The sequence below is a fragment of the Morus notabilis genome, unplaced genomic scaffold, assembly GCF_000414095.1.
Source record: "Morus notabilis unplaced genomic scaffold, ASM41409v2 Scaffold535, whole genome shotgun sequence".
NCBI classification, from domain to species: domain Eukaryota; kingdom Viridiplantae; phylum Streptophyta; class Magnoliopsida; order Rosales; family Moraceae; genus Morus; species Morus notabilis.
Window position 1 is genome coordinate 235,081 of NW_010367018.1, and position 21,260 is coordinate 256,340.

Genomic DNA, 21,260 nt, shown 5'->3' on the forward strand with positions numbered 1-21,260 from the left:
GAGTACATAAGTCGGGATTTTTACCCATTATCCTTGATAAATACTCTTTTGTTAGTGTAATTATTTGACTAAAGAGATTATGAATTAAGAATAAAGAGTAAAAATTCTGATGTATGCACTTTCAAGAGGTATTTGTCAAGATTATGTAAGAATTATATTGTTAAAATGGTATTAATCAAGAACAAAAGGATGAAAATCTTAAAACAATTCATTAAAAGGTGAGGTTACCGATTTTGTCCTCATATATAGCAACTCATACGTCCCATGGATCCAGATCTTCTCTGATGGCCCATTAACCAAAAATGGACCCAAATGGATGCAAGTCTGATGTAGTTCTACTCTGCCACTGCTGCCCACACATTAATCCGGTATGGTTAATTTGATCCAAACTATCGAGATTAAACCAAAGTCAAAACTCAAAAGACAGTGAATGTGAAATGTCAACAATGCCAAAGCGCTTAATTAGTAACTACTCACCCTTTAGTTTTAATTTTATTATTATCCATTTATTTAATGAAAGAACGAATCGAAAAAAAAGCACATTAGTTTCAATCAAATTCAAACAAGGTTACATAATAGAGTGATAGTCGATATATTAATCCCACACAGCTAATTTCCTTTCCATTGTTTGGTTAATCTCTGAGATTTTGTTCTTTCACATTATTCAGCAAGCACTTGGGAGGTATATCCCAGTACAAACCCAGGAGGCCAATTAAAATATCTAAAGGAAAGTGATTAACCAAACAACAAGAACCACCTAAAAATCAGTCGTGGGTTAATTTCACAGTTTTCTCCGAAAGGTGACGTTTGTTAAGTGCCACATAATCTCCAGCCAATCAAAGCTGAACTCCAACTCCCACGTGGAATAATCCCAAACACATCCCCTCTTCTCGAATCAATCCATTCCCTCTATTTCCTCTCTCTCCATATTATCCACATCTCCTTCGCTCCCCTGAACGCCACCAGATTTTTCCAATTTCTAGAGTGAGAAAAACAAGATATGATTTAGAGAGAGAAAAAAAGAAGCCAGGAGAAGTCGAAATAACACGACTACTCAACACACACACAAATAAATGGCTCTGTAGCTGAAAATTCCTCTCTCTTTCTCTTCTCTCTCTCACATCACATGTTCTGTATAAGTGTAGATATGGCTCTTCCTCAGCTTATTCCCTCTCCTTCCTCTTCTTACAAACCCACCTTAAACCCCAATACCTTCTCTTCCTCTTCCTCAAACCCAGACCAGATATTCCTATCCTCGATCTGCCGCAGCTGCCGCCACCACCGCCGCAAGCCCAATGCTCTCCGGTGCACGGCGTCGTCGTTCTCCGAGCGGCACTACGATGGCTCGCCGAAGTCGGACGACGTCGTCGAGCTCCCGCTTTTTCCCCTCCCTCTCGTCCTCTTCCCCGGAGCGATCCTTCCATTGCAGATCTTCGAGTTCCGGTACCGGATGATGATGCATACTCTCCTCCAGACCGACCTCCGCTTCGGCGTCATCTACTCCGATGCCGTCTCCGGCACCGCTGACGTCGGCTGCGTCGGCGAGGTCGTCAAGCACGAGCGCCTCGTCGACGACCGCTTCTTCCTAATCTGCAAAGGCCAGGAGCGCTTCCGCGTGACTAACCTCGTGCGGACCAAACCCTACCTCGTCGCGAAGGTGACGTGGCTGGAGGACCGGCCGTCGGCGGACGGCGAGGAGGATCTGAACGCGCTGGCGAACGAGGTGGAGTCGTACATGAAGGACGTGATTCGGCTTTCGAACAGGCTGGGAGGGAAGCCGGAGAAGGAGATTCAGGATCTGAGGAGGAACCTCTTTCCGACGCCGTTTTCGTTCTTCGTCGGAAGCACCTTCGAAGGGGCTCCGAGGGAGCAGCAGGCTCTGCTGGAGTTGGAGGACACGGCGACGAGGCTGAAGAGGGAGAAGGAGACTTTGAGGAACACTCTTAATTACTTGACGGCGGCGTCGGCGGTCAAGGACGTTTTCCCCTCCACGTGATTGTGAAAATGCCAGAACCAGAATCCGTCTGAGGTTAGTGTTGGGAAATTAGATTAATCTTATACATATATCGGAAAGTGAAGGTGGAAGACTGAAGAGGGAATTTGCTTGCAATCTTGTGAAGTAGAGATTGTAGGGGAAAAGTTTGTACATTTTGATGTGAATACAATCTGGCTCCATCTTTGTTTCTGGAATTTTAGATTGTATTGTTAGATGTTGAGAGAAATTGCGGGTCTTCTTTCATATACTCAATGAATAGTAACACAGTTGGAAAGGAAAGCCAATTGGGTATGCAGTAAGCTACTTTGCAATTACAATATATCAATTTCTTGGTCTTTTCTTTTTATTGGAGTCTCTGCCTAGTAATCTAGCTTGAAACGAAGTACAATAGAAAAAGATTCTGTTGTCTGAATTTGTTTCTTGTTGTGTTCAGTAAAATTTACTTGACATGATCATAATTTATAGCCATTCAAGCTTACTACTTTTCAAACACTTAAAAAGATGGTATGCGGTACCTCGTTTACTTGCCCCTGTCCATCTGATTACTTTCTTTGTTTTCCAGTCAACATATCCGAGTTGATTCTCTGTTTAGTGAGAGTAGAAATGTAGAATGACCAAACTGGCATGACTAACCAGTTTCACTAACATCAAGATGATTTATTTTGTTGTATATTGCGCTATGTATCTATGGGCTCGTTTGGTGACGTTTATATAGTTTTATTTTCTTGTTCGAAAATCCGCATGCTCTTGTAACATCAAAGGAGACATTGCTATAAGCTGTCTTGTTAGTTTGTAAAAAAAGATTGTATTATTCAAATACATGATCAGCAATTTTGACAACTACAATAAATAGTGACATTGTGTGAACTCGTACAAACTCGTTTGTTCCAATGCTACATAAAGAAATATTTTCCCTTTAACAGAAGATAGAACTTGTACAACAGCTTGTGCTAGAATAATTCTGACCATTAGTATTAGGGATTCTTCAGAAAAACCAATCCTCAACGATGGAACCCCACTGGCCGGACTTCCCAAAGGAGGAGCCTCTATATTCACACGCTTCCATTGTAGCATTCCTAGTACTCTGGAATCATATGATATCTCATTACGCTCAAACGTGTTTTAAATTTATAACCGGGCAGTTCTATTTGTAACTTGGGATCCCAGCAAGTCACGACAAAGGTAAAACTTGTGGTCTCACATCTAGTTTAGGATAAAAGGGTATGGGGAAAAAAAAATAAAGAAACCTCAAGAAAATCAAAATAGTATGTCAGAGAATCATAGAAAATCTTGAGCTTAATTCAGCTAAGAGAGCATGATTGAGTTAATTTTGAAATGAATAGCATGCGTATAAAAAAAAAAAAAAAAAAAAAAAAAAAAAAAAAAAAAAAACCCCCCCCATAATAGCACCTACCTTGAGGCATACATTCCTTTGTGTATCACAAAGGGGGTAATCTTGGGGGCAACAGTGAATCTTGTCTTTACAACAGACGGCAGAATTCAGGCCACAGCATTTCCATGAAAAGCATAGTCCGAGGAAACGCCATGAGCAGCAGCAGGTTTCTCCTTCTCCACACTGAGCAAAGAAACTACACCTGGTAGGGCCTGGTGAAGGCGAAGGAGGGGGATTCGGGCTAGTCTTCGTTGGGTATGAAGCTAGCATGTTAATACCACAGACTCCTTGAGAGTTCCCGGTGTTACGCTGCATGTGAATATAGCCATCCATTCCCCACTGCTTTCCCCATGAGTTCTTAACAATCCAGTAGTCCACTCCATTTTCTGAATCATACCCTACAATCAACACGGCGTGATCCAAAGAGGTTGAACATGGACCTGTGAAAATCCCCTGTTACCCACATAAGGAAGAAATTCGCGCATCAGATTAGCATGATCGATCAATCATAGCTAATGGCATTAAGATGTAGCTTCGGGCCAAACCTTGGAATAGAGTTGAAAAGCTCTCTCACTGCCACATATGCCTACACTCACTGGTTGAGTTACCACGGCTTGTAGTAGCTGCAGCCCATTATTTGGTGCCACATCAGTATAGCCATCAATTGTCACAACACGCCTTTTTAACTGCAAAATTATGTTTTGAAAAGATCAGGTTAAGCTTATTTCGAGTAGAAGAGCAGATTTGGAAGACAAAAGAAATGCATACGTTACCACTAACCTTTTCCTTCCTACAGGACTTATCCCGAGCTTGGTAAGGATAATCTTCTTCAGTGTCGATCCCGTGGTTATCGATAACGAATTGGTACGCATAGTCCATAAGTCCACCATCACAACCAGCGTTGTAAGATGTGTCACAATCAATTAACTCTTGTTCGGAGAGACTGACAAGAGATCCGGTGACAATTTTATTGATGCCTTCAATAGCGCCAGTTGCTGAGAAGGCCCAACAAGCACCTAAACCAGAACCAAAGAGCAATTCACATCCTTCACTCACTATACAGTTCACAATCTCATGAAAAATCTATGCAAATATAACATCCAGCTAGAACTTATTCATCCAAAAGCCGAATCCGTCTTATCCTAAAACTAAAACTTAGTTCACTTGAGATCAGGCTGCCTAGTGCCTAGGACTAGCATCATCTGGATTTCCCTTGTAATACTAATAATAAATTTATTACAAACATTACTAACTTAATTAAGAGGCATAATGAGTTTTAGAGTTGAGTGTAGAATAATAAAATCATTGATACATTTTTTTACCTTCTGTAGGGAAAACCAATATTACTAGTTCTAATCTAGTCTGATGGTCCACTAATTTTCAATCAGGCAATCAATAACTAATCACTGCCACATCTCGTTTGTGGGTCAAAGGCAAAACACGTCAACCATCAATTATCACACGAAAACTTGAAGCCGCAAACACAAACACTCGATCAGAACTTGCATCTAAAAGCACAAAACAGAATACTAGAAACAATATGTAAAGTCAAACCAAATTTTGGATCTTAAAAAACCATAGGAAAAAAAAAATCATACCGCAACTCCCTTGATCTTTGACATTGGTCACTGCCCCTTTCTTCCTCCAGTCAAGCGAAGCGGGTACGTCCCTCAAATCGAGAAGCTTTGAACCCAATTTAGGCAGAGAACTGAGAAGAGCAGAGGAAAAGCCCAAGCGAGAGGACTTAAACTCATGGTGGGTGAGATCAGCAAAGGCATTCAGAGAAAGGGTGTAAGAAGAATTGCCCATGTTGTTGTGTTGTGTGACGAAGGCGAGATTGTCCTCGAAAACAGTGAGCCTGTACAGCCTTTCCTCTTCGGAAGAGTATGATTGGCCATGTTTCTCACACCAGGCCTCGAAGAGTTGGGAAGAGTTGAGTGAGGGCGAGGAGAGAGAAAGGTGGGAGGAGAGAAGAAGAGAGAGAAGAAACAAACAAAGAATCTTCATTTCTTGGGAGATGCCCGAGATCAGATAGCTCTTTTGTTTGGAGGTTTTTGAGGGGTTTGGTCTTACACTGTTTGTTTGTCAGATTGGGTAATGTAGGAATGTGGAGAACCATAGAGCCTTCAACAACTTGCTTTCTTACTTATATCTGTTGAGAAAAAGAAGAAAAAAAAATAATTCTGTAGAGACTGGAGCTTTCTGATTGGACCAGCCTCGCACGTGTTTTTGGAAAAATCTGATCATTCAAAATATTAAAAAGTTGGGGTGATTTTGAAAAAATGTTTCCCTTTTGTTACTTTGGATTCTATCCAATGGAATCATGATTCATGATATGGTATTTCTACTAACATGACTATTAAAATCATCCCAAACAACCAAAGTAAAACAAAATCATCCCAAACATCCAAAGTAAAACAAAATCATCCCAAACAAAACACAAATATATGCTTACCCAAACAAAACACAAATATATGCTTAATATTAGCAAATTTTTGGAGAATTGCGGAAATAACTCCTAACTTTAATATTTTCTCACTTTGACAACTTATTTTTAAGTTCATATATTAAATTATCCCGAGGTATGATGATCAAATACAATTAGCCAATCCGTTAAATTTTAGTAATTGTCTTTTTTATATATAGATAGATAGATAGATTGAAAGGGATTATGGCTGGCATGTGACCCTTTAAGTAAGAGTAAAATGGTAAAAATGAGGTGGGATGACACAACGGTTTTTTGTGATTATTATAAAATTCCTTGCTATTTGAATAATATTATAATATCATATTGTATAAAAATGCCTGGTCTCATTTTTTTTTTTTTAATATTGTAGAAGCTGAAACTCCATAATTGAATTTATTAGAGGCTAATGATTGAATTCGGGTGATTATGTTAATATCGCAATTGCAGTAAATAGATCGACAAAAAATAAAAGAGATAGGTACACAAAGACTTATAGAGGTTCGCTCGATTAAGAGTCACGTCCTTTGTTAGGTCTTCAGGATTTTCATTATGATCGTAGAATGAAATTACAATAGCAATCTTCGTAAAAGTCACGAGAAATAAGATGAGAAAAATACTAACAAGTATAAAAATGTGTATTTTGCCTAGGAAAGCGTGTAGAAGCATGAGAGCGCATGCGCGTGTGTTCCCCCCTCTTATGTCTTGGGCGTGCACGGTCTCCATTTATAGACCCTTGATGGCTGAAAATATGTGCACGGTCTCCATTTATAGACCCTTGATGGCTGAAAATATGCCTTGGGCAGTTTCTTGTTTGAATTTTAATTGAAGATCCTCTACTAAGATTTGCATGTAGAGAGGATGCTTAGTGGGTGTTGAGGCCCCGTAGATTCAATGGGTACGACGTGTATTAGTATACACATGCAAGTACCAGATTAGGTGGTGTTGTCGTTGACGCAGATGAAATACACAGTGTTCACAGATGAGCTTGTACGGTAGGACCTCCAACGAAGAAGGGATCGGTTAGGCCCAAAATAAACCAAAGAAATCAGATTCTAGGGCCCACTTTGTTGCCAAGTGCTGAGGCACTCTCGACTATGTACATAGGAAGATGTTGAACTCAATCATGGAGATCGCATGGACGAAGTATGGTGTGAGGAGTAACTGAATGGTTGATGGAGATTTGACTTAGAGAGTGTGGATAAGGTTGTTTCAAAGGAGGAATGCTCAGAGAACAAACGCAGGTTGCCTCTGAGAATGTGTATCAGCAGATGAAATTTGTGATTTTTTGAAAGTGTGCTCTGGGACGGCAGAGTCCAGCCACGGAGGCGGATTTTCAGACCTCGGGAGAAACCTCATAAACTTCAAATGTAGCTTGTAAGCGAGTTTGGATAGATAAAAAGAAGTGTGTTGAGACTTTTTGAGTGAGATTTCTATGAAGAACTTCAAACCCGAAGAGCACAAGTTTGAAGAACAACTCTCAAAGGGATGAATTAAAGTTGTAATCTCTCAAAAAGAATGTGTGTCAAAAAGAGTCTCATAAGTGTAATGTGTCCCCCGAAATGAAGAAGCGAATGGGTATTTATAGGTGAATGTTTGGGAGTCTTGGGTGGTTGCTCCGGAGCCGTACAGTAACGCTTTGCTAAAGGCTTGTACGAACCATTTCCCCCCGGAGCACCTGCATTAGGTGACTTTCCTCTTTGACAAACAAATTGGCCAAAAATTGTTGTATTTGGAGACCAAATATGAAATTCTTGTTAACATTTGACCTTCCTCGAGTCTGGAGATCATGGAATGTTTGATTAAATCTAGTTCTCCGTGGACACTTCTATTCTCAAAGGTCCGAATACATGTTAAACTAGCTTTAAAGCAACGCCTTCCGATTTTGGCTAAACAATCGTCATTGGAGCACCTGACACATTCAGTCTCCATGGAGCACGGGAAGAACATTCGGACACAGGGGAGTCTTTTAGAGCATAGGAGGTATCTTTGGTCATAGAGGAGTCTCTTGGAGCATGGGAAGTATCTCTATGGTGACATCCGTGGCAACGTCCATAGTGACGCCTCTGGAGCAACGATTGCTACGAAGACAAATCCTTACCAACTTTGGAGCATAAAAACTTCTTATTTGGCGTCGGAGGGGAAGGTTCCACAACTTAAATTCCTGACTTTTGAGTCTCTAAAGGTTGAGAAAAAGGGTTTCTAAGACTCCTAAAAGGCAAGCAAAAGATTTTAGGGTTGGATTCTCCATCACCCATTCATTCCTTAGCCTAATTATTTTAAAACCCCCCAAATGGACCTAAAATCAGATCGAACTAAGAAACAAATGGGCCCGTTCGATTACCCATGGCCTACTAAATCACGGCCCACACGAGTTCTCCGAGCATGGTTTGGGTCCATGAATCGAGTCCAATCTCATCACGGGATAGAACTATTGGGCCTAGACCCTTGTATGGGCCTAATACAGAAACGGCCATCACCTTTGCTATTTTAGGCGCGATCCCATGAAAATATACTGAAGATATTTGTGGAAAAGGAGATCATCTATCCAGATCTCAAATGCCAGGCTGGCAGCTCCATCTGACGACTCGTATGATGAGATGCTATTCTAGTCAAGTTCGAAACCCACGAGCTGCATACAGTCTGCGGCTTGTTTTAGCTGCTAATTTCGTGATTAATTCCCATTTTTGAGACATATGTTGACACATGTATAATAAGAAATAAGTGACAAAATTTGATCTCAATAAATATAACATGTTCTTTCTACCCATTCAATCTATAAAATTTCAATAGTCTAAAACTATTCATTACAATACCTAACCTAAACTATGAAAAGTACGTGTAGAGTATAGTGTTTTTAACCTAACAAATAAATGTTAAGATAAAACAAAAAAAAAAATATTCATAACTTGCTTCTAAAAATCTCAATTATCTTAGATTATAAGTATATAATAATTATATAAAAATGAAAGTATTTTAAAATATATAATATTATAAATTTTTTCAATTATTAAGATTATATCAATGTCCTTGAACTTTAAGGTCATTTTTAATTTATTTTTTAAATTTTAAAAACTCTCACTTTACTCTAATGCAGTCACATGCTTTCTCTGTTTGAATATTTGGTAAAAATAAATTGATAAAAATTACATGACCACACTCAATTTTTTTTATATGATTTAACAGAAATTTTTACAAAAGAGTTTAAATGAAAATAATATAAAATTCATGACGTAAAATAAAAAATTTTAAAATTTAAAAAGTAAATTAAGTTTAGAAGGCACAGATAATAATAATTCTAATTAGCACTTTCACATTAAAAAAGGGACTCGTTTCCTACGTGTGGTGTTGTGTTTGCCACTAGGACTTCCTACTAGCAATGGAAAGTACATTTAACCAACCTCATACTATAACCTTTCCCACTTGCTGCTCTACACTTGTGGCGACTTACTTGGTTAAGAAAGGGAAACGTATGAGATTTTTCTTTATGGTGTCTTCCGCTTGGAAATATCTTCCCCACAATAATTAAAAAAATAAAAATAAAAAAGAAGCAAATTTAGAATTGTGAACCACTAATTTTGACACGCTAATATGATACGACAGTTTAATAGTTTAATGATAATCGTACAAGACAAAAAGTGTTACAATCATAGAATTGACCAATTATATAAGCAAACGAAGTATTTGTACCCAACTTAATTTTTCCCATGTTCCTTCAAATACTTCTCATCATCATGTATGACTGTCCTTTGATTCCCTTCCCCTTTCTCGAGTGTTTACCTTTGCATTAATTTCTTCAATGTTTGAGAGTGAGTACACAATTTACTCTTAAATAACACAATAGTCGGGAACTTAAATTGTATACGTGAGGAAAATAAATACAAAAACAAAAAAATTGATTTTAAATTTTTATGAGAAAAAATATTATAGTAATAAAATTTGAGTGTGAGTTGAATTGTAAAAAGAACAACTAAAGTCAATAAGGCGTAGCAAGAAAAAAAAAGGAAAAGCAAAACATAGGTTGTGTTTGGAGTTATTTTTATTTTTATTTTTCACATTTTTTGAAAAAGAAAAAATGAAAACGAGACAGAACGTTTGGCATAATTAAAGATAAAAAATAATTTTTTAGTTTAGTGTAAGATGAGAGAAATAAAAAATGACTTTTAATCGTTTTTCATTTTTTGTTTCTATTTTCTCCTCTCTCGAGAAGATAGAGACATTAATGGATTTAATGAATTTTTTTATACTGAAAACAATCTCTTGATGAAACTTCCAAAGGCATTTTTAAAAATGATTTTTGTCTGAGATTGAAAACATTTTCATTTTCATACAAAAAATAAAATCATTTTAGAACAAGTTCTAAACGCGCCCATAAAGCCAAAAGTACATGTTCTCTTAAATATATTATTTTAAATATAAATTTTACAATGTGTTTCTCTAACACTACACAAAAATAACCGCAAATCACAGAAATGAAATAAGTTAAATTGCATATATACAAATTTTTCCTTTTAAATATTAATAGATGAGTTTTTAATGGTTTAACTTTTTTAAGTGATACTCTATATGAAGAGATATTTTGTACGTTTTACTATTAAACTTGTCGAGACTTAGTAATTTACCTTTTAAATTTATAATTTTGATAATTCGTAATACTATTATAATATGACACATTCTAACGATGATATGTTCATTTAGTGTTGAAAAAGTTATGTTCAACCAAATATTTTAGCGTCCTAATTCAACCAGTAATACAAATCTCTTAATTTTTCAACTTTCAATCTTTTAAATTTAACAAAAAAATAGCAAAATTGATAAAATTGAAATTGATAAAATGAGACATATTGTAATTTTTTTTACAAGTTTGGAGAAACAAATTGCTAAAAATAAATGGTGCGTTTAGAATTGATTTCAAAATAATTTTATTTTCAATAAAAAGTAAAAATGAGATTGTTTTGAGAATCATTCTGAGATCAATTCTAAAATTATATTTGGTTGGTTTTTAAGAGATTATTTTGAGTATAATAAAAAAATAAAATCGTGTTTATTAATTAATCTATTATAATATTGTTGATAAGTACTAAAAAATAAAAATTGAAAATTGAAAATAACATTCAAATATTTTCTAATTTTTTTTATAAAAACCATTCTCACTGTTTTCATTTGTAAAATATTTACTAAATAAACGTCGTTTTATTTTCATTTTTATTTTTTGCATCTCAAAATACGTGAAAATAATTTTTAAAAACAGTTCTAAGCACACACAAAAGTTCAAGAATCAAAATGTTTTTCATGTTTGAAATTGATCCCGTTTTTATTTTTTATGTTTTTCGAGAAAGAAAAAATGAAAACGTTTTTAAAACGGCGTTTGGCGCAATAAAGACAAGAAACAGAAATGAAAACGATTTTTTAGTTTAGTGTAAAATGAGAGAAATATGAAAAACGATTTTTAGTCGTTTTTCATTTTTTGTTTTTATTTTCTCCTCTCTCGAGCATAGAGAGACAAAAAGAGACATTAATGAATTTTTTTTACACTGAAAATAATATCTTAATAAAACTACTAAACGTATTTTTAAAAATAATTTATATCTAAAATTAAAAATATTTTTATTTTTATTTTTATATAAAAAATAAAATTATTTTAAAATGAGTTTCAAACGCCCATCGATATATTCTGGGGCAAATGTTCCTCTTTTTTTTTGTTTGAAAAAACTCGTATATGATACTATGATATGTGTATTTACATACGGACATACCGTTCCCGAGATAAGGAGGAGGGCGGGCGCAATAAAGTCAATCACGTCTCACGTGTACAAGAAGAAGAATCATCGAGACATCTGCGGTTGCGGTTTACAAGATCCGATTGTGCCACTCTTCCTCAACTCCTGACTCGCTCGTTCTCACTGCCCCAGTCGTGGTCTTCAATCCGCTCCTCAATCTCAGGTAACAAAAATACCTATATGCCCTAAATCCCCCCTTTATTCCTCTTCCCCAAAACTAAAACTCCAATTTCAATTTCCCAATCTGCTGCATTTTTCTTTTTTTTTCATCTTCCAGTGGCGGTGAATCATGGACGTCGATCCTCGTCACTACGATCACGTTGTGAGTTCCATATTCCTCTTCTCTAATTTCGGCTCAGTTTTTTCGGAATCTCATTTCTATAGCTTGTAAGTTGATGGAATCGGTTGATCATATGATGATTGGGCGTAATTGTATCGATCGCATTGTTTGGACTTGTTGACTTTATTTGATGGGATGATTATTAGACGTGGAAGCCCTAAGCTTGGTGTCTTGATTGATTCCGTTTTTCGATTTTATGTGGATTAAAAGTGGTCAAAGTTATGTCTTTTCGTGATTGGTTAATACTTTTCAGTTCTGAAATCTAATTTATTCCAGTGGTTTGTGGATGAACAAGTTAGGATTACTTGATATTGAACAATATATGCGAAAGAGAATAGGTTTTGGGAATTTCTCAGTTTATCAAATCCATATTGATGTTGTGTTCTGTCTAAATCCATTCCGAGCCCAAATGATGTTTTGAGCTATTTTGATGATTGCATTCTTCTTCCTTTCCTTTAATTTATGACCCATATGTTTATGGGTTTTCAATTAAGTTTTCTGATACTGCATACGCACTCTCCCATTTCAAGGCAGAAGCTCATTCCACTTATTTGTATTTATATAAGTTAACGTGGTTGATAAATTGATAATGTACTGTTTACAGGCTATAAATGACAATGACATCCACAACGTTGTTATATCATATCTTGTACATAATTGTTATAAAGAAACTGCAGAATCATTTATTGCTTGCACTGGGATGAAGCAGTCTGCTGACCACATCGAGGACATGGAGAGGAGAAAAAGTAAGCAGTTTTCCTCCGGTGAATTTATCTTTGATGTGGATGAAATTGGTGTGCTTGATAAAAGGAGAGCTAATTGAATATTCTTATTCAGGAATTATCAATTATGCATTAGAGGGTAATGCCCTTGAGGCCATTGAACTGACGGAACAGTTGGGTCACGACTTACTGGAGAAAAATAAAGAATTGCATTTTGATGTACTGAGCCTTCATTTTGTTAATCTTGTCCGCTCTAGGAAATGGTGAGCAAGGTAAAAATGACGTTTTGAGAAGCATGTCTTATGCATTTCCTGTTTTCAATTCTTTACTTCTTTGGCAGCACAGAAGCTTTGGAATTCGCCCAGACCAAGCTGACCCCCTTTGGAAAGATGGATAAATATGTTAGCAAGCTTGAAGTATGCTCAAACACTTTATCCATTCTCACTCCATGATTTTGTTTCTCTATCAGAAATGAAACATACTTTTGTTATTGCTGCAGGATTTTCTCGCGTTGCTTGCTTATGAGGAACCAGAGAAATCCCCAATGTTTCATTTGCTCAGCATGGACTACAGGCAGCAAGTTGCAGATAGTTTAAATCGGGCAATTCTTGGTTTGTTGACTGAGTTCCTCCTTCCCTCTTTTACCATATTTGTTTCGAGAGCATGCATTTTCCTGATAACTTTCATTTCAGATCGTCATATGTTTTAGCTATTCTTTTCTTGCTGTTTATGATCATTGTCAGAACATGCAAATCTACCGAGTTATACTGCGATGGAAAGGCTCATACAACAAACAACAGTTGTTAGACAGTGCTTAAGTCAAGAGACTGGGAAGGTAACCTGCACTCCATTGTCGTTTATTTTTTATTCAAATTTCTGATACTGTATGGTTTTCTCTTTATTTTTACGAGTGGATTGCATCTGGGGCAGTTGTTTTGCAGTCTAAGAAATGTGAATGACTGCAAGTAATGGGCATTGCGTGGATTCTTAACATTTTATTTGTTGGTATTGTAGGATGTCTTCCTCCATTTTCATTTAAGATATTCTCAGAAGCTAATTGATCTTACAATTTATGTGTTGGTATTGCAGGATGTACTTCCTCCATTTTCATTGAAAGATTTTCTCAGAAGCTAATTGAGAAGATATTTGCTAGGATCGCCATCAAGGGGCAGTCGGCATTTGGTTTGTAATGTAAGTTATCCTGCCTGCTCACCAGCTAAAGCTGTGCCGGGCTGTCCCATGTCCTATTACGTATCTAAGTCGCCTATGTGCTTTTCTCAATTTGCATTACAGAATGGGGCTCAAACTTTATGCCAATTGGTTTTATCTACGCGGTCAGTTGATCCAATCCAAGGATTGTATATGTTGCTTGCTTTTGCGGACCTTTGGGATTCAAATTATTGTGTAATCTTTTTTCATTATCCATAGGCACTAGGAGAGTTTCTGGCTTTTGTTGTTCATTTTGTGGTTTCCTTTAAAATGGTTTAAGTTCAGTAGAAGAAAGAAAGATGTTTTTGCTTTGGAGAAAATAAAAGAAAAGCTTTATCACTAGCTTGTTTTGCTCTTGGGATCTCATAGAAAGATGAAAAAGAAAGAAACAAAGACTTGGGAACTTTAGATATAAGCATGGTACACTTTCTATTTACTATGTTGATACATAAATATTTTCATAAAAAAGAGTTCTTTTAATGTTTTCAGTCCAGTCGAGTGTCGGACCCCCGGGACCCCCAGGACACCCGGGACCTCATGGACACCCCCGGGACCGCTACAACCCCCAGGACGACTTGGACACCCGCGGGACCGCTGGGACACCACCAGGACCCCCGGGACACCTGGGACCAACGGGACACACCCGGGACCAACAGGACACCCCCGGGACCAACGGGACCCCCGGGACACCCCGGGACCCCCTCGAAACCCCCGGGACCCCTGGGATCCCGGGACACCCCAGGGACCCCGGGGACCCCCGGGACACCCCTGGGACCCCCGGGACCAGCAGGGACCCCTGGGACACCCCTGGGACCCCCGGAACAACTAGGACACGGGGGACCGCCGGGACCCCCGGGACACCCCTGGGACCCCCGGGCCCCTGGGCCACCCCCGGGACCCCCAAGATCCCTGGATAGCCCCGGGACACCCCAGGACACCCACAGGATCCCTGGGACCCCCGGGACACTCCGGGGACCCCCAGGACCGCCGGGACCCCCGGGACACCCCTAGAACACCACAGGGACCCCCGGGACCCCCAAGACCACTGGGATACCCCCAGGACCGCCGGGACCCCCGGGAAACCCCTGGGACCCCCGGGAACCTCGGGACATGCCCGGAACCACCGGGACCCCTGGGCCACCCCAAGGACACCCCCGGGACCACTGGGACACCCCCGGGACCCCCTAGACCCCTGGGACACCCTCGGGACCCCCGGGCCCCCAAAGATACCCCCAGAACCCCTGGGACCCACAAGATCCCAGGGAATACCCCGGGACCACTAGGACACCCCCGGGACAACTAGGACACCCCCGGGACCGCTGGGACCCCCGGGTCAACCCCCTGGACCCCCGGGACCCCTGGGCAAACCTCGGGACCCCCTAGACCTGGTCACCCCCGGGCCCCCCAGGACCCCCGGGACCACTGGGACGCCCCCGGGACCACCGGGACACCCTCGGGACCGCCGGGACCCCCGGGACACCCCCGGAACATCCCTGGGACCCCTGGGGCCACTGGGATACCCCCGGGACCGCCGGGAAACCCCTGGGACCCCCGGGACATGCCCGGAACCACCGGGACCCCTGGGCCACCCCCAACACACCCCCGGGACCCCTGGGACCCACCCTGGGAATCGTTCGGGACCCCCGGGACACCCCCGGGCCCCTCGGGACCACTGGGACACCCCCGGGACCATCAGGACCCCCTGGACCCCAGGACACCCTCGGGACCCCCGGGCCCCCTAGGATACCCCCAGGACCAGCGGGACTCCGGGACCCTTGGGCCATCCCCGGGACCCCCAGGACACCCCCGGGACCACTGGGACACCACCGGGACCGCCGGGTCACCCCTGGGACCCCCTGAACTCCCAGGACACCCAGGATATCCCCGAGACCCCTTGGACCAGCGGGACCCCCGGGACAGCCCCGGTACCCCCGAGACCCCTGGGCCACCCCCGAGACCCCTAGGATCCCTGGTCCCCCCCGGCACCCCCGGGACCCACAGGATCCCCGAGACTCTCCCGGGACCCCCGGGATCCCTGAGACCACTGGGACACCCCCGGGACCCCCGGGACCACTGGGACACCCCTGGGACTGTCAGGACCCCCCAGACACCCCTGGACCCCCGGGACACACCCGGGAGCCCCGAGACCCCTGTGACCCCCGGGACCCTTGGAACCCTCGGGACCCCCGGGACACCCCCGAGACCCCCAGGACACCCCCGGGCCTCCTTGGACCCCCGAGACCCCCAGGACACGCACGGGTCCCCCGAGATCCCTGAGATGCCGCCGGGACCCCGGGTCCCTCGGGACCCTAGTATCCCGGGACACCCCTGGGACCCTAGGGACACCCATGGGACCCCGAGACCCTCGGGACCCCAGGGACCCTTGGGACCCCGGTGACCCCCTGGACACCCCCGGCCCACCTGTGCCCCCTCGCCCCCAACGGGACCTTTGGGACACCCGGGACTAGTGGTGCAAGTTCGGGCGGTGAGCATGCTCGGTGCCCGAAAATTTTTGGGCACAGCAGGCAGGCGCCATTCACCGCTCGTTCGAGGTATTTGGTCGGGCACGGGCTTGGGCAGCCCGAAAAAAATCATTTCCCGGCTCCCCGCCGCCGGTGGAGAAGTCGTCCTAGCCGTCTGCCATATTTTTTTTTGAATTTTTTGGCGTAACCCGAATTTGCTCGAATTTTGCCCGTTGCCCGAAAATGCCCTAATTTTTTTGACCGTTAGCCTGAATTCTGCCCGAATTTTAACCCCAACGGACCTTTTTGCCCGAACCCGTCTGCCGCCCGATTTTTGCCAAAAATTTAAACCCCAACGGCTATTTTTTTGACCGTTGCCTGAACTGCCCGACTTTTGCCCGAACCGACTCGAGTACCCGAAAATTTTACTAGCCGTTGGACCCGAATTTTTGGGGGAAATTTTTTTTTTTTCAAGCCAAAAAATTTCGTATAAATACCCCCCGTCCCCCTAACTATTTTTCTCACCCAAAAACTCTCATTATCTCTCAATTTCTCTCAATCTTTCTCAAATCTCTCTTAATCTCTCTCAAATCTCTTTCAAATCTCTCTTAATCTCGCTTAAATCTCTCTCGATCTCTCTTAATCTCTCTCAAAGCGCTCTCAATCTCTCTTATTTTTCATAATGGCTTCTTCTGGTTATGGTGGTGATATTCTCATTGATGCCTAATTCAACATCGAAGAAGGGCAATTTCGTAATGTTTTTCAAACGCAAGAATCACAAACTACGGAAAGAGTTGCTGAGAAAACTGCAAATCTGACCCCTGGTGGACGTACTAGAGGTCGTGGACCTAATGGTAATGGCACTGGTGGGCGTGGAGGAGAGGTAAACGGTAATACTAGTGCAAGTGTTACAAGTTCTAAGAAAAAATGCAAGCGCACCTCAGCAGTTTGGGACCACTTTAACACATTCGAGTAGGTCGATAATAACGGTAACATTAAATACATAGCTCAATGTAAATATTGTGGTGATAAATTATAAGGTAACACTATTCACGGCACTACACACTTAAGAAGACACTCTGAAAAGTGTCTTCAAAAGGTAAGGAGGCGGAGCTGATCTCCGCTAGACACAATTATCGTTTGACTGCCAAACCGGCGGTCTAAGCACATGGAAATACGATCCGCAAGCTGATCGTATGAAAATGGCATGATTAATAGCCACATTAGATCAACCACTTAGTTTTACTGTACAAAGAAATTGACAGCGTTATATTAAAATTGTACATAATCCTAATGTACAATTTTTTTTTCTAGAACTACTCTTAGGAAAGATGCATTAAAATTATATAAACAAAAAAATGAAGCATTAATCAACCTTCTACACTCTACTAGTGGTTGCGTTGCGTTAACGGTGGATATTTGGTCCGCCGTTGCCAACAAAGATTATTTAGCTGTAACCGGACATTATTATAAAAGTTTTGATTTGGATAAGAGAATCTTAGGTTTTAAATGTGTTATAGGATCACATACTGTCAATTTAATATATAACACAATTTTATCTGTCATTGATGAATATAGTTTAAGAGATAGAATAATGGCCATAACATTAGATAATGCATTTGCAAATACTAAAGCAATAGAACTTTTTGAAAATGATTTAAGTTTATTCGGTAATAATGATATATTTCACCAACGTTGTGCATGTCATATAATTAATTTAATAGTAAAATCCGGTTTAAAATCAATGTCAGGTCATATTAAAAGAATTAGAGATAACATTGCTTGGATTTAAGGTAGTAATCAAAGAATACAATATTGGTTTAGATTTCTACAAGCATGTAATCAAAATCCTAGAGCATTAGCCTTAGATATGCTCATAAGATGGAACTCCACTTATATAATGCTTGAACAATGCATCCCTTATAAATATGCTAGAACAAATTATGTTAGTACAAAATTACGACCATGATTTATTGATGAAACTGATTGGTAAGTTGCCGAATTCTTGTATAACTTTTTAGGTAGATTTGACAAAGTTACCTTAAAGCTTAGTGGAACTTATTACCTGATAACTCACAGAAATAGAGTTATTTAGCATACTTTTAGGCTTAATATTTGTTTATATTCTCCGGGTAAAATGCCTTTGTGTTAGTATTTTGAATAGCATTTATTAATCTTTTTCCGTGTGGCAGAAAGTTGTTATTTATGGGAAATCTTGCTATATTTTGAAGTTATTCCTCAATTCAACTCATTGCATTGACCCTGGGAACTTAGTGCATGATGTCCTCAGGAGGTGCTGACGTAGGCTTTTGGTGAGAAAAGAACGGTGGAAAACACAAATGATGAAATGCCCCCAATGCCATAGCATTGCTGCAGCAAAGTCGCAGCAAAAGTAGGAGCAGCCAAAAATTAGCAAGCTGGCGCAGTTTGTCTTTTAGCACTGGTAGTGGCCCAAGCACTGACGGGACAGCTGTAAGAGCACCAGGAGGGGGGACCATCAATCATGACTCTCATGCATACACTTGTCACTAGGGCACCTCAACATGTCCTAGTATATAAAGGAAAAGAAGAGTATAGTACAGAGAGCCGGAAAGGAGGAGAAAAATCAGGGGAGGCGCACAGAATTCCTGTACGAGCTGGAAACGGAGACAGAAGAGAGTACAGGGGATTTTGGACGCTGGAGCTGGAGAAAAGAAGAGTACAGCACGGATATACAGGGGTTTTTGACCTCAGATTCTAGCTTAGCTGTTTTCTCCTTCTCTCTGTATTTACTTTCCGAGACCTTATGGATCTGTTATTTGTTATTAATTCTGATTTTGTTGAACTAAACATGAGCTAAATTCCTTAGCTAGGATTATTGATGGAACCAAAGTTGCAATGAAGATCTATTTGCTATTTTGATTGATAATGTAATTTTCATCTGGTTTATTCAAGCATATTTATTGTTTACTTTCTATTAAGTGACAGGCCATCATTTAGTAAGAAAACACAAACTTAAGCTAATTCTGGAAAGGTTGGTTGAGTTAGATCTAGCTTGGATAATGTAAGAGATAGTATAGGAATATACTATTATCTTGCACAACCCATTAAAATTGATGTTAACGTCAGGTCTGTAAACTAAAACACATAGGAATATGTTGGTTTGGTTTAAGGAATTACAAGCATAAATCTGTCGAAAGATGATTATGTAGAATTTTAGGTTGACTAGATGAACTTTGCTACAGCAATCGTATAGCAAATCGTGGTCAGAGTTGCAACCGAGGGGAAACCAGTAATCCTAGCCTTCATCCATCATTAAATCACAGCTCTAAGCTCAGATCTTGTTGACTTTTACCTCTTGTCTGCATTTAAATTACAGTCTTTGGTCTTATACATATTTTTCACTTAATTAATATCAATTTGGCATTCAAACTATTCTCAATCATATTGATAAAACTGGTTTTTGTAATAGAATTCCTCATCAACTCAGTCCCTGTGGAGACGATACTTTACTCATTACTATATTACTTGTTCGATTGCGTGCGCTTGCGTGGAGTCATTTTATGCATAGAGTTTTTGGCGAACAAGTTTTTGGCGCCGTTGCCAGGGACTTGGCGTTAATAGAAATTATTATAGAAATCAGTTTTTGTTCATTTAAATCCAATATTGCTTTTGTTAATCTCAGTTGCTCCTGTTGTGTTAAAGCAGGTGTAACCTTCTTGCATGAATAGACCAAGGGATGCAGATTTGATTCCCTTGGACCCGGAGATTGAAAGAACCTTTAGAGCCAGAAGAAGGGAACAACAGGGGTTAGCTGGAATTGAAGAAATGGCTGACGGAGTAGGTGGGAATAATCAAGGTAATCAAGTGGTAGTAATAGCAGAGGATAGGGACAGGGCCATCAGGGATTATGCCATCCCCATGCTCGATGGTTTGCATCCAGGCATTGTGAGGCCAGAAATCCAGGCAACTAAGTTCGAGTTGAAGCCGGTCATGTTCCAAATGCTCCAAACCGTGGGGCAGTTCAGCGGGATGCTAACCGATGACCCACACATGCACCTTAGGCTTTTCATTGAAGTATGTGAAGCATTTAAGGCCCCAGGTGTGACAGAAGAGGCTCTTCGTCTCAAGTTATTTCCTTATTCTCTAAGGGACCGAGCTAGAGCATGGCTGAATTCTCTGCCACCAGATTCGGTAGCTAATTGGAATGATTTGGCTGAGAAATTTCTGGTGAAATATTTCCCTCCGAACAAAAATGCCAAACTTAGGAATGATATCACATCATTTCAGCAGTTGGAAGGGGAAGCTCTATGTGAATCATGGGAACGCTTTAAGGAATTATTAAGGAAGTGTCCATACCACGGACTCCCCTATTGGATTCAAATGGAAACCTTCTACAATGGGCTCAATGCTTCGACTAGAGCCATGGTGGACGCATCAGCGAATGGAGCCTTACTTGTGAAGTCGTACAACGAGGCTTATGAAATTCTGGAAAGAATGTCCAACAACAATTACCAGTGGCCCACCGAAAGAGTTTCTGCAGGGAGACGAGTGGCAGGAATTCATGAAGTAGATGCGGTGACTGCGTTGACTGCTCAAGTTTCTTCTCTTTCCAATATTTTGAAGTCTCTAAATGTGGCTGCTCCAGCTAATGCAGCAACCCCAGTTGCATTAACTTGTGTCTACTGTGGAGCTGAGCACTCATTTGAAAATTGCCCATCCAACCCCGAGTCGGTTTGCTATGTGAACAACTCTAACCGGAATAACAACCCTTATTCCAACTCATATAACCAGGGGTGGAAGCAGCATCCGAACTTTTCTTGGTCGAATCAAGAAGCTGGTTCGATGCCAGGGCCTAGCAAACCAGCATATCCACCAGGATTTCATCAACATCAACATCAAAGACAGCCACCTC

The 21,260-nt window shown here is 40.8% G+C and overlaps 3 protein-coding genes and 1 non-coding gene across 7 annotated transcripts; 2 read left to right on the plus strand and 2 right to left on the minus strand.

Annotated features, from left to right (window-relative positions):
• Positions 1-228: 228 nt before the first annotated feature.
• On the minus strand, positions 229-5,494 carry LOC21404734 (ervatamin-B). Of its 2 annotated transcripts, none has more exons than XM_024174498.1 (5): positions 4,988-5,494; positions 4,170-4,405; positions 3,935-4,075; positions 3,411-3,842; positions 229-346 (listed from the first exon to the last, which is right to left on the minus strand). In XM_024174498.1, the coding sequence occupies exons 1-5, from the start codon at positions 5,394-5,396 to the stop codon at positions 293-295; spliced, it is 1,272 nt and encodes a 423-aa protein (XP_024030266.1). In that variant the 5' UTR covers positions 5,397-5,494; the 3' UTR covers positions 229-292. The 2 variants fall into 2 exon arrangements, with proteins under 2 accessions (XP_024030266.1, XP_024030265.1); XM_024174497.1 differs by lacking the exon at positions 229-346 and adding an exon at positions 2,752-3,080.
• On the plus strand, positions 958-2,679 carry LOC112094191 (lon protease 2-like). The gene has a single exon (XM_024174499.1). The coding sequence runs from the start codon at positions 1,127-1,129 to the stop codon at positions 1,994-1,996; it is 870 nt and encodes a 289-aa protein (XP_024030267.1). The 5' UTR covers positions 958-1,126; the 3' UTR covers positions 1,997-2,679.
• A 6,142-nt stretch (positions 5,495-11,636) lies between the features above and the next one.
• On the plus strand, positions 11,637-14,224 carry LOC21404735 (glucose-induced degradation protein 8 homolog). Of its 3 annotated transcripts, XR_002903412.1 has the most exons (9): positions 11,637-11,796; positions 11,911-11,955; positions 12,578-12,719; positions 12,811-12,958; positions 13,036-13,111; positions 13,195-13,306; positions 13,439-13,530; positions 13,785-13,886; positions 13,989-14,224. XR_002903412.1 is itself a non-coding variant. In XM_024174531.1 (8 exons), exons 2-8 carry the CDS (start codon positions 11,923-11,925, stop codon positions 13,827-13,829), a joined length of 648 nt encoding a protein of 215 aa, XP_024030299.1. In that variant the 5' UTR covers positions 11,637-11,796; positions 11,911-11,922; the 3' UTR covers positions 13,830-14,222. The 3 variants fall into 3 exon arrangements, 2 of the variants coding, with proteins under 2 accessions (XP_024030299.1, XP_024030300.1); XM_024174531.1 differs by having other exon boundaries at positions 13,785-14,222; XM_024174532.1 differs by having other exon boundaries at positions 12,651-12,719; positions 13,785-14,222.
• A 6,381-nt stretch (positions 14,225-20,605) lies between these two features.
• On the minus strand, positions 20,606-20,712 carry LOC112094200. Its single transcript, XR_002903415.1, has one exon. It is a non-coding gene; the product is annotated as a small nucleolar RNA R71 (small nucleolar RNA).
• Positions 20,713-21,260: the final 548 nt, after the last annotated feature.

What these genes read in the sequence shown, in the direction of transcription:
- LOC112094191 (XM_024174499.1), top strand. Translation starts at nt 1,127, where the DNA reads ATGTTCTGTATAAGTGTAGATATGGCTCTTCCTCAGCTTATTCCCTCT.
- LOC21404734 (XM_024174497.1), bottom strand. Translation starts at nt 5,396, where the DNA reads ATGAAGATTCTTTGTTTGTTTCTTCTCTCTCTTCTTCTCTCCTCCCAC. An exon ending in AGTCCTGTAGGAAGGAAAAG is followed by an intron (nt 4,076 to 4,169) that starts GTTAGTGGTAAC and finishes ATAATTTTGCAG; the next exon opens with TTAAAAAGGCGTGTTGTGAC. An exon ending in CTTTTCAACTCTATTCCAAG is followed by an intron (nt 3,843 to 3,934) that starts GTTTGGCCCGAA and finishes TGTGGGTAACAG; the next exon opens with GGGATTTTCACAGGTCCATG.
- LOC21404735 (XM_024174531.1), top strand. Translation starts at nt 11,923, where the DNA reads ATGGACGTCGATCCTCGTCACTACGATCACGTT. An exon ending in GGACATGGAGAGGAGAAAAA is followed by an intron (nt 12,720 to 12,810) that starts GTAAGCAGTTTT and finishes ATTCTTATTCAG; the next exon opens with GAATTATCAATTATGCATTA. An exon ending in CTTGTCCGCTCTAGGAAATG is followed by an intron (nt 12,959 to 13,035) that starts GTGAGCAAGGTA and finishes CTTCTTTGGCAG; the next exon opens with CACAGAAGCTTTGGAATTCG.